General features: G+C 33.6%; 1 protein-coding gene across 1 annotated transcript in view; it reads right to left on the bottom strand.

Annotated features, from left to right (window-relative positions):
- The window catches only part of LOC129222860 (uncharacterized), a 36,949-nt gene extending 25,232 nt beyond the window's left edge, over positions 1–11,717 (bottom strand). The window contains exons 1-4 of the mRNA XM_054857421.1: positions 11,592–11,717; positions 6,303–6,462; positions 3,402–3,573; positions 1,194–1,376 (exon numbers count right to left, since the gene is read on the bottom strand). Of these exons, the coding sequence (XP_054713396.1) occupies positions 1,194–1,376; positions 3,402–3,573; positions 6,303–6,462; positions 11,592–11,636 (560 nt within the window). The 5' untranslated portion in view covers positions 11,637–11,717. The remainder of the gene's footprint in view (positions 1–1,193; positions 1,377–3,401; positions 3,574–6,302; positions 6,463–11,591) is intronic.
- Positions 11,718–16,779: the final 5,062 nt, after the last annotated feature.

Here is a 16,779-nt window from a genome sequence, read left to right as displayed (position 1 = left end):
GGTCTTTCTCTAACGCTGCAGGCAGTGCAGAAGTGAAGATGGTTCGCCAACGGAAACCATAGATCAGCGCCACTCTAACAGATACACCAGTAAAAAATGTTTTGCAAGCCGAAACTGGGAAACAAAAATCTGTGAAAAGGAAATTGTGTCTAATAGAGAAGAAATCAACAGGCGCAAAGACAAAAAAAGTGGAAAAACTTGCGTCCAAACAGTGCGTCTTTAAGATGAAGATGATGAATATTGGTACTGTATGGAATGCGCTAAACCGTACTCAGCATCCAAAAAACCAACTAAATGGCTTTAATGTCGTAATTGTGACAAATGAGCACATGACCGATGTGCTAAGTTTGATAATTTATATGCTTGTAAAAATTGTAATTCAGACAATGATAATGACAGTTTATTAGAGTAAGTCATTAATGAAGTAAATCTGTAAAGCCAAAAGAGTTTTTGGTTTTTAACGTGGTTAAGAATTTTTAAAATTTAACAGAATAAACCAGAAAATGTGTAAAATTCATTTCATTGCTAAAATATATCTCATGTGACAACTAACCCCATATACTGTAACAACATGCCCCGTGGTGGGGTAAGTTGTTACAATCTGCATCTATTCAAAAAACTTGAAATATTTTGGAGCAGTGACTTTTAATCATTTAAAAAAAAATATGTTATGAATGTTAAACAATCTAGATGCATTTTAAAGTTTCACACGTGTAAATAATTGAAATAGTTCAGCGTAAAAAAATATTGAAAAAAATTGTAACAACTAACCCCGGTCTCCCCTACCATAATTTTCAGAACAAATTTCCAACTTTCAATCATTACGAAAAAGGTAAGTTATCTTTTACCATTTCACTTTACCCCAAATTCCCGTACTACTCGTATCAACCATATATGTTGTGTGTGGGGAAGGAACGTAAATCTCAAGTCAATGCTCAACGGGGGAATAGAGCCTGAAAGGGGGAGGACCTCTACTTTATAATGTCTGTATCATGACATTGTTTTTCAATGAACTCTATTTTACAAAATTGGCCATAGTCTCAATACTTTTCAAATGATACTTGAGGAAATACACAACATTCTTATTAAACATAAAATGTTTTTAGACACATTAAGAATAGATCCATTGAAAATCTTATTAAGTACGTTTGATAAACTGGATTTAACAATTATTGAGAAAAAAATTACTTCACCAAAAATCTTCTGGTGTTCCAAGCCACATGAGAGGCCAAAGAATCAGTGCTAAGATGAGAATCCAGTAACAAAACGAAATTCCCCATTTTGCGGCCAAGTTTCCAATAAGTTGAGAAGCCAGAAGCAGAAATACTGTAGACACTCCAATAAGTGTAAAGTCTATACAAAATGATACCACGTATCTGCAAAAAAGTATGAAAAGTCAGTAGAAATTACTAAGTGTTACATGAAACAAAGAAAAGAAATTGGTCAGGAAATCCATTTTACTTTCGTACAGGGTGTTTCAGAAAGTAGTACTCTACTTTGAAATCAGCAAAACAAAGAGGGATTGAAATTGAAATTAATGATGCGTTTATAAATAGTCCACCGTTTACATCACGTGGTTACTCAGGTTGCGCTTATGACATCACTGGTATTTTCTGGTGAACACGATAGAACAATTGCGTTCCAAACACTCGTGGTAACAGAGCAGTGAGTTCTGATTCAAAAGCAGACGACGCTAAAGTCAAAGAGAACATAAAACTTGCATCGTATCTCATTGCAACGAGTTCCATATGCCTTTAACAGCAGCAACATGATGGGTTCAAAGAGTTAAGGCGAAGTAACTTGCCTCAAACATTGTAGCAAGTTACTTCGAACTTTTCCTTTCGATTGCATCCTGTTACGCCTGTGAAAGTGGGCCATAGCGAACCCATTGCAATGATATTTGACCTCTGTTCAATCAGCACACTTTCACACACTTTTTGTTGTTGATGATGTATCCATAAATAAAAAAAAACTATTCGAGGATTGGGTGCCAATACCTCAAAAGGTTGAACTTCTTTATTTATTTACAGAAAAGACAGCAGGAGAAAGACTTATGGCACAAGGAAAGCAAAGAACGCAAGAACGCCTAGGGAACCGGTGGGAATCGAGCCAGCGACTTCTTGTACTGCACGCTGATTGCTCACACAAAAAGGCCCCTTATACAATATGAATACAGTCCCCTCTAATTCATAATCATTATTTTGAAAACCGGCGTATAAAAAATTCCATATGATTCAACTGTCTATCTCTCACTTTTTTGCTTCTATGTCATTTCTAAGCATAGAAGCCCTTTCTGAAACACCCTGTATGTCTAGCATTGATTTTTATCATGTGTACCCTGTTCTTTTCATATACCGGGTGCTCCGTTTTAACCTGCAAGACCTCTATACATCTAGGACTAACTATACCGTTAGTCCTAGATGCATATTTCCAATTGCAAAAATGTTCAAAATCAGATGCAGGGTTAAGATATTCAAAGTTTGAAGCAAAAATAAAAATCAGTCAAAAAATACAAAATTTAACTTTTTATACGGGCCCTAAGTCCCCTTACTTATATTTAGGGAAATAATCTCCGATGAAAGATATCAACACTGCTTTTGTTACGGCTGCACAACACTGCTTTTGTTTTGCTTTATTTGTTTAACTTACTACCTCGAACAGGTAAAAGTAAACGGAAGAAAGTAACTAAAATGTTAAAAGTGTGAAAAATTCTCTAAAATGTAATTATCAAATACAAAAGAAAAAGAAAAAGAAAGAAAATTAGTAAATCGAATAAGAATTCGTAACAAGCTATGAACATTTATGATAGAAGAAAAATGTCGGTAGGCCAGTTTCAGACTGTCCCCCTCTTTTGTGGGAACAACGTGATTAAGACAGAGCTATTTTTGTTAATCCAAAGTTGGGGCAAACCTAACATGCAAGCGTCGTAACGCTGTACTAACACAACAAATTTGATTGACATTTGTGCGACCAAAACTCAAGCAGATATTCGAGTTCAAAATTTTAAGGGACCATATATAGAAGATGAGATTGGAACGTATCACCCTTTCAGAAGAATGACATGTTGTCGAAGTAAAAAACAAAGTATTTCTATTTTTTATTGCTATTTTAAAATAAATACAAACGTTGTGCAATGATACGCAAAAACACACTACAAAACCTCAATCAATTTGAAAAACCACACTCAATGCACACATATAATTTTAAACCCTTGTTTACTGCTATATTTTTCCCCAAAAGGAGCTATTGACGTTCAATTTTAGTGACAAAAAGTACTATTTTGGACTGAAGGAAACAACCCCATTGTAACAAATGAAAGAAACAAAAGGCAAATGATTTCTATTGAACTTATGGATGCATGAATACGAAAATCATGTTTCTGGGGATAATAAAACACTTACTGCATTTTTACTCCAAATGCTCTGTAGGCGATAGCAGGGTACGGATACCTGTTTTTTTCTTTTTTGTATTCGTCATATCGTTCTTCTAGTATCATCCAACACTTTCCGAGAACGATTCCTGAATATAAAGTGCTGATGCAACAGAACAACAGGAGAGCTACTCCACCCCATCCTTTGAAAAAAGCACAAATTATGTTAAACATTGAAAATAAGAACTTTCATATAGAAAATGTATAAATATATGCATGTTACCGTAAAGCTCAAAGTTGGAGAATGTCGACTTGCACCGGTGATTCACCGGAAGTATTCGGTCTTTCATAAATGTCTTTGGTGCGTGAATGTTGATATTAACCGGCTAATGTCGACATTCGCCAGATTTCAGACTTTTACAGTAATATTTTTTTTTAACATCACAACCTAAAAAAGAGAGTAGTTATGATTTTGATTTATTTTATTTTATTTTATTTTATTTATTTATTTATTTTTTTTTTTTTTTTTGCACCTTTCAGTCCAAATAACATTTTGCTTTATTTGTTTAACTTACTACCTCGAACAGGTAAAAGTAAACGGAAGAAAGTAACTAAAATGTTAAAAGTGTGAAAAGTTCTCTAAAATGTAATTATCGAATACAAAAGAAAAAGAAAAAGAAAGAAAATTAGTAAATCGAATAAGAATTCATAACAAGCTATGAACATTTATGATAGAAGAAAAATGTCGGTAGGCCAGTTTCAGACTGTCCCCCTCTTTTGTGGGAACAACGTGATTAAGACAGAGCTATTTTTGTTAATCCAAAGTTGGGGCAAACCTAACATGCAAGCGTCGTAACGCTGTGATTAGGATCTGCTTAGCCTTCACAATGCTGCCAAATTAGGTGTGCCCTATACTGCCGTGTGCAGGTAAAGGGCAGTAACTGCAATATTTTCGTTTTTCATTTTTTTTTTTTTTTTTTTTTTGTCATCTATTGTACGTTATCCTTATTGTACAAGCTCACTTATTTGGTTTCTGCTGAAAAAAAGTGCGAAAAAAACGTCTAATTCCAACATTTTCCTATTGTTAGTATTGAATACAGCACCTCGAAAGCTCATTTCAGCAGATACTGCCGTTTACCTGCACACGGCAGTATAGTTTTATTAAGGATCTTCATCTCGCATGTTTATTCGATTGAGAAGCCTACCGCTCGCCATTCCTCAAAACTGCTAACGCAGTTTCCATCGGACAGCTTCGTGAGTGTAGCTCGCTTCGCTCGCTCATCACATATTAAAATATTTAGTGTAATTTTTTTATTGTCCCTGAAAGTATTGGTTCATTATATGCCAAAAAAAGGTTCTATTTGCATACAACTCCACGGAAGAAAATAAGCATGGCAAAACTTGAACACTACCGTTGTATTTTGATTTCTGAATCAACATCAGAGAGAGAAAGCCGAATAAAGATTAAACGGGGCCCTAAACTATTTCAGGTACGAGTATCCTTTTGCAACTCGAGAAACTTAATGTCAGTGGCAAAACATGGCATTTTTAATTTTTTTTTCCTTCTATGTGTATGTGTGTTTTTAATGATACATAAACCCATGTTGTTTTTGTCATTTCTTAATGCTCCAGCTGTCTTTTTTTAATTGACCTTGGAGTTTTTTTTATAGATATCATTGTTCTCAACGGGTAAGATTTATGAATGGAAAAAAGCGAAAGTAAGTAGCAAAACCTTTTTTTTTTTTTAATGAGAAGAAAAAGAAGAAGGAAAACGGACATACTTCCCACTTCAGAAATACAGAGTGTCGCTAAGATAAAAAGAAAACACTATCGCTGCCCGAACAAAGTACTTATATCACTCGATAAACGTTAAAATAATCGAGACCAAAATGTCTGTTATCAAGAAATGTTATGTAATATTTCATAACTTCTATTTTTAACACCCGACACAGAAAGAAAGGGAGTTTGTAAGCCTGGCGAGTGTGTCTGTGTGTCTGTCTGGGTCATCGCAGCTCCTATACTGATGAATCGTTTTCGATTTTTTTTTTTTTTTTTTTTTTTTTTTGAGCAAGCACGAATTGCTTATTATCATCACTTGACCAAAGTTGATGTTGCTTTGATTTTTCAGAATACCATGACGACGGTTGTTTAAATATTTATTTAGAAAGTAAAATGTTCGTCGTCAAAATTACAAGTCGCTTGCGGTTTGATTTTATTTATATTTTTTCAGGGCTTAAATCAAGCAGACTTTATGTTGAAAAACGGGTTTTACGTGTAAAATTACGTTTTTTCAGAAAAACACATACACACACACACACACACACACACACACACACCACCACCACTCACACACACACAGAGATATATGGGAACTAAAACAGCAAAACTTTATCTAAATGCAAACTTCCAGCTTACTAATTCCCATCGTTTGAGATTGATAAGAAATAAAAATGCATGAGATTACACGCTGTAAGTAATCTTCATGATAAGTGTACTGATGGATATCGGCCATAAAATCTGTAACTTTATTACGGCATTCTAATCACGATTTCTTTTTTTACGGATATGCCTCGTATTACTTATGCTGAAAATCACCAGTCATCGACGGATGTAAACTTCTTGGCTACGTCTATTCTATTCCTTTTGTAGAAACAAGAAACACAACGAGTAGGGTTCCATCGCAATTCGTGATTGCGAAAAACATAATTGGAATTCAAGACGTTAAAATTCTAATGAATACTGGATGCTGGATGTTTTATTTATTTATTTTGAAAGGGTGATTTGATTAAGAGTGTTATTAGCTAATTTTCATCTTCGCATAGTTTCCCTACGGTTTCCCCATAAAGCGTAGTTTAAGCTTACAATTTGAATGGCTAGCACGAGATATAAACCTGTACAAGCTGAGAAGAATAGTAATAAAGATAAAGCTTACCAGAGTCTGCAATTGCTCTTGGCAGTGCAAGTACACCACTTCCCGCCATTTCACCCACAACGAAAACTGAAGCTAAGCCCAGAGACAATCCTTTCTTCACACCTGTTTTTTGTTCTTCTGAGCTTGTGGAGTTTTTTCGAGTGCTTAGAATGGAACAACCCTGGAATGAAAAATCTCAGTAACGTTTTTTTTTTTTTTTTTTTCCTGCAGTGGTCTACAACAATTGTGTCCAACCTTTTACTGTCCGAGGGCCGGACCTCATATTAAGGGGAGTCAGTACCCTAAATACTTTCAAAAATTCGATGTTTTGATTTTTATATATTTTGAAACTCCATTTCAATACAATTTTAATGATACAAACTTCTTGATCGTGCTCATATTAGAAGTAAGTTAAAAAAAGCTTTGAAAAAATGTAAACCTATTCTGATGAGGTATGATTTTCCCTTTTAAATTGCCATATCTCGAAATGGTATTTTTGAAACTAAATGTTCTTTTTTCTCAGAAACTAAATTGTGTTAGGGTTTGAAATTTTTACCACCTATTCCATACATTTAATTGCATATACTGAAGCAAATTTTTTTCTCATATTCGAAAAATATTTTTTATAGAGCTGATTTCGTGTTGCAAAATGGCATCTTTTGAAAAAAAAAAAATACAGGGACTTACACATTAGATTTAAAAAAAAAACTAAGCTTTTTTTTCTGTAAAACTTTACTTCAGTATAGAAAAAAGAGTCTACTTAAGGTAGAGAAAAAATATCATAATTGTATCTTTAATAGATTTTCAGAAAAGGTACATGAACCTGTGCAAATTAACATTGACGGTATAGGGGGTACTGACTCCCCTTAAAATCATTCTTGCGGGCCGGAACACATATAAAATTCCAAAATATTGAACTAATTTCCAAATAACACTGAAAAATATGAAAAGGGGAAGAAAATAACAAACGGATATTTTTGTTATCAATTACTTGATATCTGTTCTATTAAATGCAGACTTTTCAGAAACCAATTTATGAATATTTGGTTCCTTGTCAGGTAATCAAGCCTTCGGTTTGTAACAATGAACAAAACAACGGGACTCAAGAATCAGCTTCGTATGCCGTAGGTTGGACACCATTGGTCTACATTCTATTGTCCGTTTTTCACGAGAAGGCACTTCGCCACGCCCCCTCTAACGCAGAGTTCCATTTCACGCGGGGGTGTTCGGTAAGCAATCCACGCGCTTCTAAAGGAGACAACCAGACATCCTTAACTTAGGCGTGCATTTTAATGTGCAAAACAGTCTTAGTGTCCTTCACATCACTTGCTTCACTTGTCTGTTGTTATTTTAGTTATTCTTACGTTTTGAAAACTGCTGCTTTTACAACAAAATGCTATGATCTGAACATACCTTCTGCAGAAAACAGCGAAATAGAATCATCGGATGCCACGTGACGAGGGAGGAGTTAAGTGAATTCTTGTGGAAAACGGACAATACAACATACTATTGCAGTGAAAAATGTTCTAAAGAAAACCAGGTTCAGTAATACGTAAGTGGGCATAATGAAGTCACTTTAATGCTTATGTACACGTTTTGATACAAATTGTACCAGTACCAAGTTACGAATAAAATTGCATTAAGAAACATAACTCTTGAATTATGAACAAATTTAAAACCACCGCTTGCTCAAGTTTCCAAGTCTCTTCCTTTAGCGTATTCCTATTGCTTCGACTGTAAGTAGATGTTTTTTAAATACTTTGAACAAATTCTTAAATGCAGAAAAATTACGACAAATCTTCGATTACCCATACAGTTTTTATAGTTTCCGCTCAAAACAAACGCTAAAATACAGCATTCTACAATTGTACTTTTGCGTATCAAGAAATGCGGATTTCCCAGGTAACAAAAATATGACAGGTCAGTCGGACTTTGTATACAGCTATTCTGTTCGAAAAACCCTCTTGTTTGCAAAAAGAAAAATTGTTATTATCAAACTTCAAAATTTTATGCCTGTTCCATTTTTTACTTCAGATAGCAAATTGCAAACTTTGTTCCTAAATTGTTAAGGAAAAAAATCCGAATACTTTAAAATATTTAAGAAAAAAATCAAATATTAGGTAAATAAAGTGAATGTCTGTTTCTCAAACCATTAGTTAGGCATTAAAAAGGTATAATTATTGATTTAAATTATTATTACAATTATTATAGACCGTTCGGCCGATTTTCATGAAATTTGGCCCAAAGTTAGTTTATAGCATGGGGGTGTCACCTCGAAGAGATTTTTCGAAAATTCGATGTGGTTCTTTTTCTATTCCGATTTTAAGAACAGAACTATCATAAGATGGACGCGTAAATTACGAAATTATCATAACGTGGAACCGCAACATGGGCACAAGTCAATTGGCGAGATACGAAATTATCATAACGTGGAACCGTAACATGGGTATAAGCCAATTAGCGAGAAAATTCACCATACATTATTTGTAAACATACAGGCGAACCAAGAGACCTTTTAATTTTTCTATTACGGGCAAAGCCGTGCGGGATCCACTAGTTAATAATGTTATTACTGTTATAAATATTATTAACATTATTTACTTGATAATAGTACAATAATATTGAAAATCCTTTTCAAAACATTTGAAAAGGTTTAGATTTGAATCTGGAATCTAGATTTAACTAGAAAAAAAAAGTCATGTTTACTTTACTTATTTGTAAATACCAGTTTGCTTAATAAATTTTACGTTAAATTCCTCTTATGTATTTGTTTATATCTAACTAGCAAAAATACCCGGCGTTGCCTGGTTCAGTAATAATTATTAGAAAAAATCGTTACTTGCTTTTGTTTTCTGTTTTAAGTGAAAGAATTTAAAACACATCTTTTTGACGTGATTAAAAATCGAGTTTCTTCCTTACCCATAAAAATAAAATATCAATAAGTATAAAGAACAAAGTAGTATTGATTTAGAAACGAAAGCATTATACTTAAGCATATACAAATTTAAAAAAACATGAAATTAATCTTCTCATATTTAAAAAGATTAATCTGTTGATACTTTTTTTTAACATGGAGTCTAAAACCTTCTCTGTATGGCTAATAAAGTACGAAGTGATTAAAAAAAAAGTAGCTGCGCTCGTAATCCCCTTATACTTGCTTTAGTTATTTCGGGAAATTTCAATCATTGTGGCTCTTGGTGCGATTTTACCGAATTTGCGAAAGTCGTTTCGGGGTACCTTCGATGATGCTCCCCCATTCTTTCCTTACTTTGTAAAACGATATGATATTAATTTTCGTTACAGAGATATCGTCGCCAGATGCTGAGATATTTTTGGTCACCATAAAATGGCGCTAAACAGTTTCATCCGAAATGTTACCAAAATAAGTAATACAATTTGGTGATTGTTTGAAATTGTGCAAAAAGGAAAATTAATCGAAGTTTTTGTGCTGTTTATAGATTTGCCTAATTTAGTTGCCGGATTATTTAACACAGTAAAAAAAGTCTTTTGAAAATTCTTTGATTGGCGATATTTTGTTTACATGGTGAAAGCTGAGAAACATTATGACGTAGTCTTCGGCTTCAAAAACAGCAACGTTGAAAAAACTGCCAAATGCATCAGCTACGGAAATCTTTCTGCAAAAATTTTGGCGATCTGCTGGTTGTTTGGATAATGAGTAAGTGTTCAATCAGCATAAATAATAATAAAAACCATTAATTACATTAAAGTTCCGTTTAAATGGAAAATGATCAGCCAAATCATGTATTATTTGCCAATCTTGTGCAAAAATCTTACTTCAAGATTTGACTTGAAAAAAGCCTTGAACAATCACGAAAAGCAAAGATAGTCAACAATACAACAATAGTCGTTATCGACAGGGAGTTGAGATGATACACTAAATACTGTATTGAGTTGAGGAAAGCCTTCGAACATGGATCTAAAAAGCTCATAACTCGTTTTTTATTCTACTTAGAAATTTCGAACAGGTGCCATCTTCAGCAGAAAAATCAGAGCTTTCGATGGACATATAATGTAAATATGTGCAAGTATTTTTTCATCTCAATATTAGAGAATTTATACAAAAATTGTGTTTTATTGCCCCCCTAAGCGGGTTTTGCCCCCCATAACGGACGAAAACTACCCTATGTGTTATTCTGATGCATAAGCTATATTATTGTAAAGTTTCATCAAAATCCGTTCAGTAGTTTTTGCGTGAAAGAGTAACAAACATCCATACATCCATACAGACAAACTTTCGCATATATAATATTAGTAAGATGATATTCGTAATGTGTATTTATATTTTTGTAGAAAAGCTATTAATTTAGCAACGAAAAAAATACTATTTTTTTAATGGAATGTTTTTGACCCACGAATGAATCTTGAAGTGTTTAAGAGGTTATGGGGGTCATGACCTCCGCAGTGATCGAATTTCAACTACTGGGCAAACACTAGTAACAATAAAATGTGTGTGTGTATTCCAACCCATTAAACCAATTGTAACTTCAGGATAGCATTATAAAATTGAATTATTAAAAAAATAAAAGGGGGGGGGGCAAAAGATTTTTTATAAAAAATGGAGGGTAAGTATGAGTTTGTAAACCACTGTTTCAATAACTTGCGTAACTTTATCACACGCAGGGGTGGATACAGAATACCATTTTAGGGGTGGGGGCACGGTGAAAATGAAAAATGTCCCTCCCCCCATAAACGAACCTACGATTTCGGGTACGAAAAACTTCTGAAACTGTTTGCGTGTCAATAAAAAGCACCAAATCCGCCTGGAATAAGGCGCTTGATAGGGAATAAACGTTACAAATTAATTTCATAAGCAATGAAAATAAGTAGTATTTCAAACATTTACTTTCAAAAATAATTAATGAGTTGAAAATATTGCTGCAATCGCCTACATTTTATTCATAAAGTGTTTGAACATTAGTTAATTTCATAAGCATAGAAAATATGTATTGTTTTAAATATTGCTTTTAAAAATAATTAGTGAATTGAAAAATTACTGAAACCGTTTACACTTTATTCATAAAGTGATTGAACACAATGTGGACAGATAATATTGTCAACGGTTTATGGGAGTCATGACCCCCATGATCCTCCCCTTGTATCCGCCCCTGATCACACTCACGAAGATTTTTAACCCAAACTCGTTACATTAATGCAAAATGGTTACAGTGTTATCGTTATTACAAACACTTTCTATGTGGAGAATTTGAAAAATAGATAAAAAATAGAAAACGAAAATAATTTAATAAGGCGTTAAAAATACAGTTCATAAAAAGTCAAAACAAATCTTACGTCATTTCCTGTTTCGATTTCCATGACGTCTGGCAGCGCGGACATATGTGTCAATAAATGGAAATATGGGCGGAATGAGAGCTGTTCGTACTCCGCAGGAAAACGACATCCGCAGCAAAAAGGAAAATTTTGATTCCCTTTTCCGCATCATAAACAGAAAAGTCACGGGATCTCTTTAACTGTTTTACACATACAATCAGAATCGCATATTTCCGACGCTTGATAAGACACTCATTGTGTTTTATAGCACTTTCTTTTATTGTTGAAAATAGATATCGCGGAGTGATTCCTCACATTATTCTGCTCCAATAAAAATTATCACGGTATGTTTGTTCCGAAGCTGTTTTGTCCTGCTTACAGAACGTTGAGTTTGCCACTAATATATTTGATGGCGACAATTAAGGTGGCAAACGAAATTTTTTAACAAAAAAAGTTATCTTATCGTTAAAATTAAATGCATACGACCTTATGTCTATTATTTAGGGAGCACAAATAAATTTTATAACGTCACTAAAATCATCAATGTGTGTTTTTTTTTCTCTTGTTTCCTAAAATAAATAAACGCAGGAAAGACTTATTCTTCGCTGGCTAATATGAAAGTGCATTAAAAAACGTAAATATTTAGCTAAAAGCTTTTCTACTTCCACACGAAGGAAGCAAAGGAAGTATACCGCCATCTCCAAAAACTTCTCACCGTAATTGGTCAAACCAGTGTGCTCTGACTTATGTCAAAAATATTTTGATCATAGTTGAAAATTAATGAAAATTTCAAATTTCTAAGTTCTAAAACGCAGTGTAAAATAGTTTTTTCCATGAACTAGAATTGCAACAGCACAGTTCAACAACAATCCAAGTTAAGAAAAAACCTTAAACGTACACATAACTCGTCATTTACCATATACAAAATTTTATAACCACTCTGTATACAGACAGAGTGGTTTATTATTGATTAATCAATTTATATATAATGAGACGTTTAATATCAATACCAGCTTAATCCACTTTTTCAAGTTTTACAGGAGAGACAGAAAACATTCACGGTTTGAGTTGTTTTTCAAAGTAGTTTTTTTAATTGATTGCACTCTAAATTGCTTTGAAATGTAATGGTATCCACTATGTTGAGAATAAGTATCAAAATTATGAAATGAAAAAACTTTTAAATATTCAGGGATTAAGCTAGTTTTGATACTAAACACCTGATACATCCGTAGTAATTTAACAACCATGAAATTCAAAGTCAGTCAAGTGTAAACCATAAATATATAGTTGAAAGGAATTCTTCCTCGAAACTATAAATCAACAAAACAAAACTTTCCTGGTTGCCAAATTTTTTCCTTTTTTTTTTTTTTTAAATTAACTGTTGTGATTGCCATAAATAATCCAGCGCTGAACTTAATCGCAATCATTTAAGAATTAGTAAACAATACTCTGTTACTAGACAAGATCTAGTTCTGCCTAGAATAATCATCTTATATATTATTTATGTAGCCTGTTTTTTCGTGGCTACGCGAGAACTTTCTCATTTCTTGATCAAATTCAATAATTTTACCCCTATTTGAAAGCTTATCGTGCAGGCTAATGACGAATAATAATAGACCCACGTCTAAAAATTGTTTTTTTTTTTCTGTCAAAAACTGTTTAAAAGCATCGGACTGAGTTTTTCGATTAAATTTATGAGATTAATTTGCGCTATGACCGACAGAGCTGAATAGCTCAATCGGTAGAGCGTTCGCTTGTTAACCAGTTGCACCAGAGCTCTGGCCTCACCGGGACGATCTGTCAGTATCTTAAAACTAGACCATTATCACGCACCACATGTACACTTAACATACAATAAATAACACACTTAAGGCAATAAAATAAATGAGACAGGAACCCTCCCTACTGTTTCGAAACCATGATGCATCCTGTAGTTCAGCGTATCTTAAGCGGGGAAACCAGTTTAGACGGGTCAAAAAATACATTTTTTATGTCATAAAATGTTAGTAAACTATTCAAGAAAATGTTGCCAAAATTTCAATTCGAAATTCCGTTTAGTTCCAATGCCATGAGCACTTAAAAAACTGAAAAATGATCACAGCAGTTTTTTTTAATTCCGCTTTACTCGAAACGACTTTTTTTCCAACTGATGTGCATTCTAGCGCAAAACGTTATAGGCCAATCATTTTGAAATTTTGGGTGAATATTTTTTATTCAATTATACTCTATATGAACCTAATTCTAGGATGATATTAGTGTTAAAAAAATTAATACAAAAAAGTTTAACAAAAATGGTAGAAAATCGTGAATTTTGTGATCAAACACTTCAAAAGCATGAAGTGTTTTATTTTTTTTAACCAGAATTAGGTTCATATTCTGAGGTAATATGTTGTTGACGGTAGAAAAAAACTATAATGATTACTCATAAAAATTGACTTCAGGAATGCACACCAGCAACAAGCTCTGGTAGCGATCATCCATGGACATCAGCTTCTAACTCTTCTATTTCTGGTAGAAATGACTTGAAAAATTACTAAGTGTACTAAAAAGTATGAATAAAATATTCTTCAAGTTTGAACAAATTCTATTTATTCCTTCCCTGTTGAAAAAATTCACGTAAAATACTAAAATTTGTGCCTCCTAAACTGGTTTTCCCCCTTAATTTCTTTGAGTAGTGAAACCCTTTTAATGCTCACTTTTTTTGTGGAACCCCTGGTTTTGCGTCAATAGTTTAAGGTAGACCGGGGCACGTTTACGTGGATTTATGAAGTGATAACTTCTTATGGGAGGGTAAACCGATTTGTGACATAACGCTCGTAACGGCGCAACTCTCGTCTGGCATTCCTTTCGTTCGCGCATAGAACAGAAGCGAACATGCTCGGGGAAATTTTGTTTCTTTACTCTTTGGGTCAGTTTTAAGCGTTACGTGATGGTAGAAAAAGTAATGAAACTAACAGAAGATGGATGATCGTCCTAACGAAAGGCGAGTATAATAATACAATATAATATCAATAACATTTTAAACAATATATATTCAAAACAGCAGTTAATCTTTAAATCTATTTTCAAAACAAAAACATTTTTGCGATTACTTATACTAAAAATATCTCGCTTCATTTAGGCTTTCGAACTGTGATAAGGTATACATATTTTAAACGAACTTCATCCCCGCAAACTCTGCAACGCGGGGGTTGGGGAAGGCCGAGAAAGCAAAAATAATAAATAAACGTTTAATTTGTTCATCACAGAGTAAAATCTAAAATGTTTCGTAAGTTTGAGTGTTTTTCCTGATAAACGAAATATTTAGAAACGACCCGTCATTTAATCTACTGTTTTTGCGCCGACATCAAAACTTATGTTTAAAAGTAGTCTGAATGGTGATCAAAGAATAAAATTATTTTTTATTTTGAAGCCGGTTCTTTTTTCTTTTTTTTTAAATAAAAATTTAACCAGCAAACATCTCTCTCTCTCTCTCTCTCTCTCTCTCTCTCTCTCTCTCTCTCTCTCTCTCTCTCTCTCTCTTACGTATTCAAACGTTCAATATTTATTTACAAATCATTATTTTAGGGCTATTCAAATGAAAGTTTTGCCTTGAAAATGATGATACTAAATTTATTCCATCTTTTAAACGTATCGTGCAATTAAAGCGTCAAAATATAAGAGCAGGAGGCGTAGCAGTTTATCAGAATGATCTTGATTGCATAAATATTGTCACTCCAAATGTAGGATTAGATGTTAATAATGCTACAAGCTACACAAAATGATATTGGTGAAATGTGTATAGTGAAATGTCTCAATGAAGCAAAGCAACAAATTATTATTGCCAACATATATATATCTCCAAACAATAGCATTTCCCCCCTGAAATGTTTATCCTAATATTCTCGACTTTTCCTTCAAGAAAGATCGGCGCGGAGCCGGTCGATCACCAATACAAGACTTTGTCCCAGGGAATGTCAGTTTTCCCTTTTTCTCCAGAGCATTGTTAGAAAAAATTTTCCCCCAACAGAACTTCCTCGGTAGATCGGAGACGATATTGGATTTTAATTCACCCATGAGTGAACCCATGATCTAACCCCCACACTTTTTCAATATAAAATCAACAAATTATCGTAACAATATGCGGTTTGCGCCGTAACACGTCACAGGTTCAGGATTGTTTTTAACGACATCGTAAAAAATGAAATTAAATCAAAAAGGAAAACATAAAGAAATAAATAGATTTAAAAGAAAAAGTAATTATAGCTAATCACTGTATCGTCATAGTAAGAAAAACAATCGTCGTGTGAATTGTTTAATCACTTTATTAAACAGAAAGCAGTACCTTTCAGTACCAGAGTTCAATGTGTGCACTGTTTGTATTATGGGAGGACCTTGAGTTTCGTTAGATGTAGTTTGTCTTTTGTCCTCTTCCTTTCTTACTTTTTCATTCCTTTATGACACCTTTTTTTGTGTTTTCCAGAGAGGAGGTTCTATTTCATTTGAAAAAAAGTTAAAGCAACTAAAGGTCCGGGACCAGATAATATTTACCCAAAAATTTTAATTGAATGTGCAGAGGAATTAGTGGATGTTATTTTAAATATTTGCAATGCTACTTATAACTCAGGGACAGTGCCAGGGGACCGGAAACTGGCTAACAAAACGCCGCTTTTCAAGAAAGCGCTAAAGGCAATACTGGGAATTATAGACCTGTAAGTTTGACTTCAGTGATTTGTAAAATTTTCGAAACTTTGATCAAAATTAATATAATGAATTTCTTAGAGACTAATAGCCTGTTGACTAGTTTGCAGTGTGGGTTCAGGAAAGGTAAATCGTGTGCTACTAATTTATTGCATTTCTACGACAAGGTTACCTAGGCTTTAGATAACAAAAAGTGTGTGGATGTTGTTTATATTGACTTTCAAAAAGCTTTTGATAAGGCATGTTGCTCTTCTCAGCAAATTAGCTGACATAGAAGTAGGAGAAAAAACTTTACTTTGGGTTAGAAATTGGCTGACTGGAAGGAAGCAAAGAGTAGTTGTGAGGGGAAATCGTTCTACATGGAGCGATGTTTTGGGCTGGTTTCCTCAGGGTTCAGTTTTAGGCGTTTCTTATTTATTATTTTTATGAATGACATCAATGAGAATATTTCTGGGAGCATGAATTGTTTTGCTGATGATGTAAAAGTTATGGGGATTGTAGAAAATGAAGAACAGGTAAAACAGCTTCA

Source organism: Uloborus diversus, chromosome 1 (genome assembly GCF_026930045.1).
Source record: "Uloborus diversus isolate 005 chromosome 1, Udiv.v.3.1, whole genome shotgun sequence".
NCBI lineage: Eukaryota > Metazoa > Arthropoda > Arachnida > Araneae > Uloboridae > Uloborus > Uloborus diversus.
The sequence above is the reverse complement of the archived record's forward strand: the minus strand, read 5'-3'. Positions and strand labels throughout refer to the sequence as shown.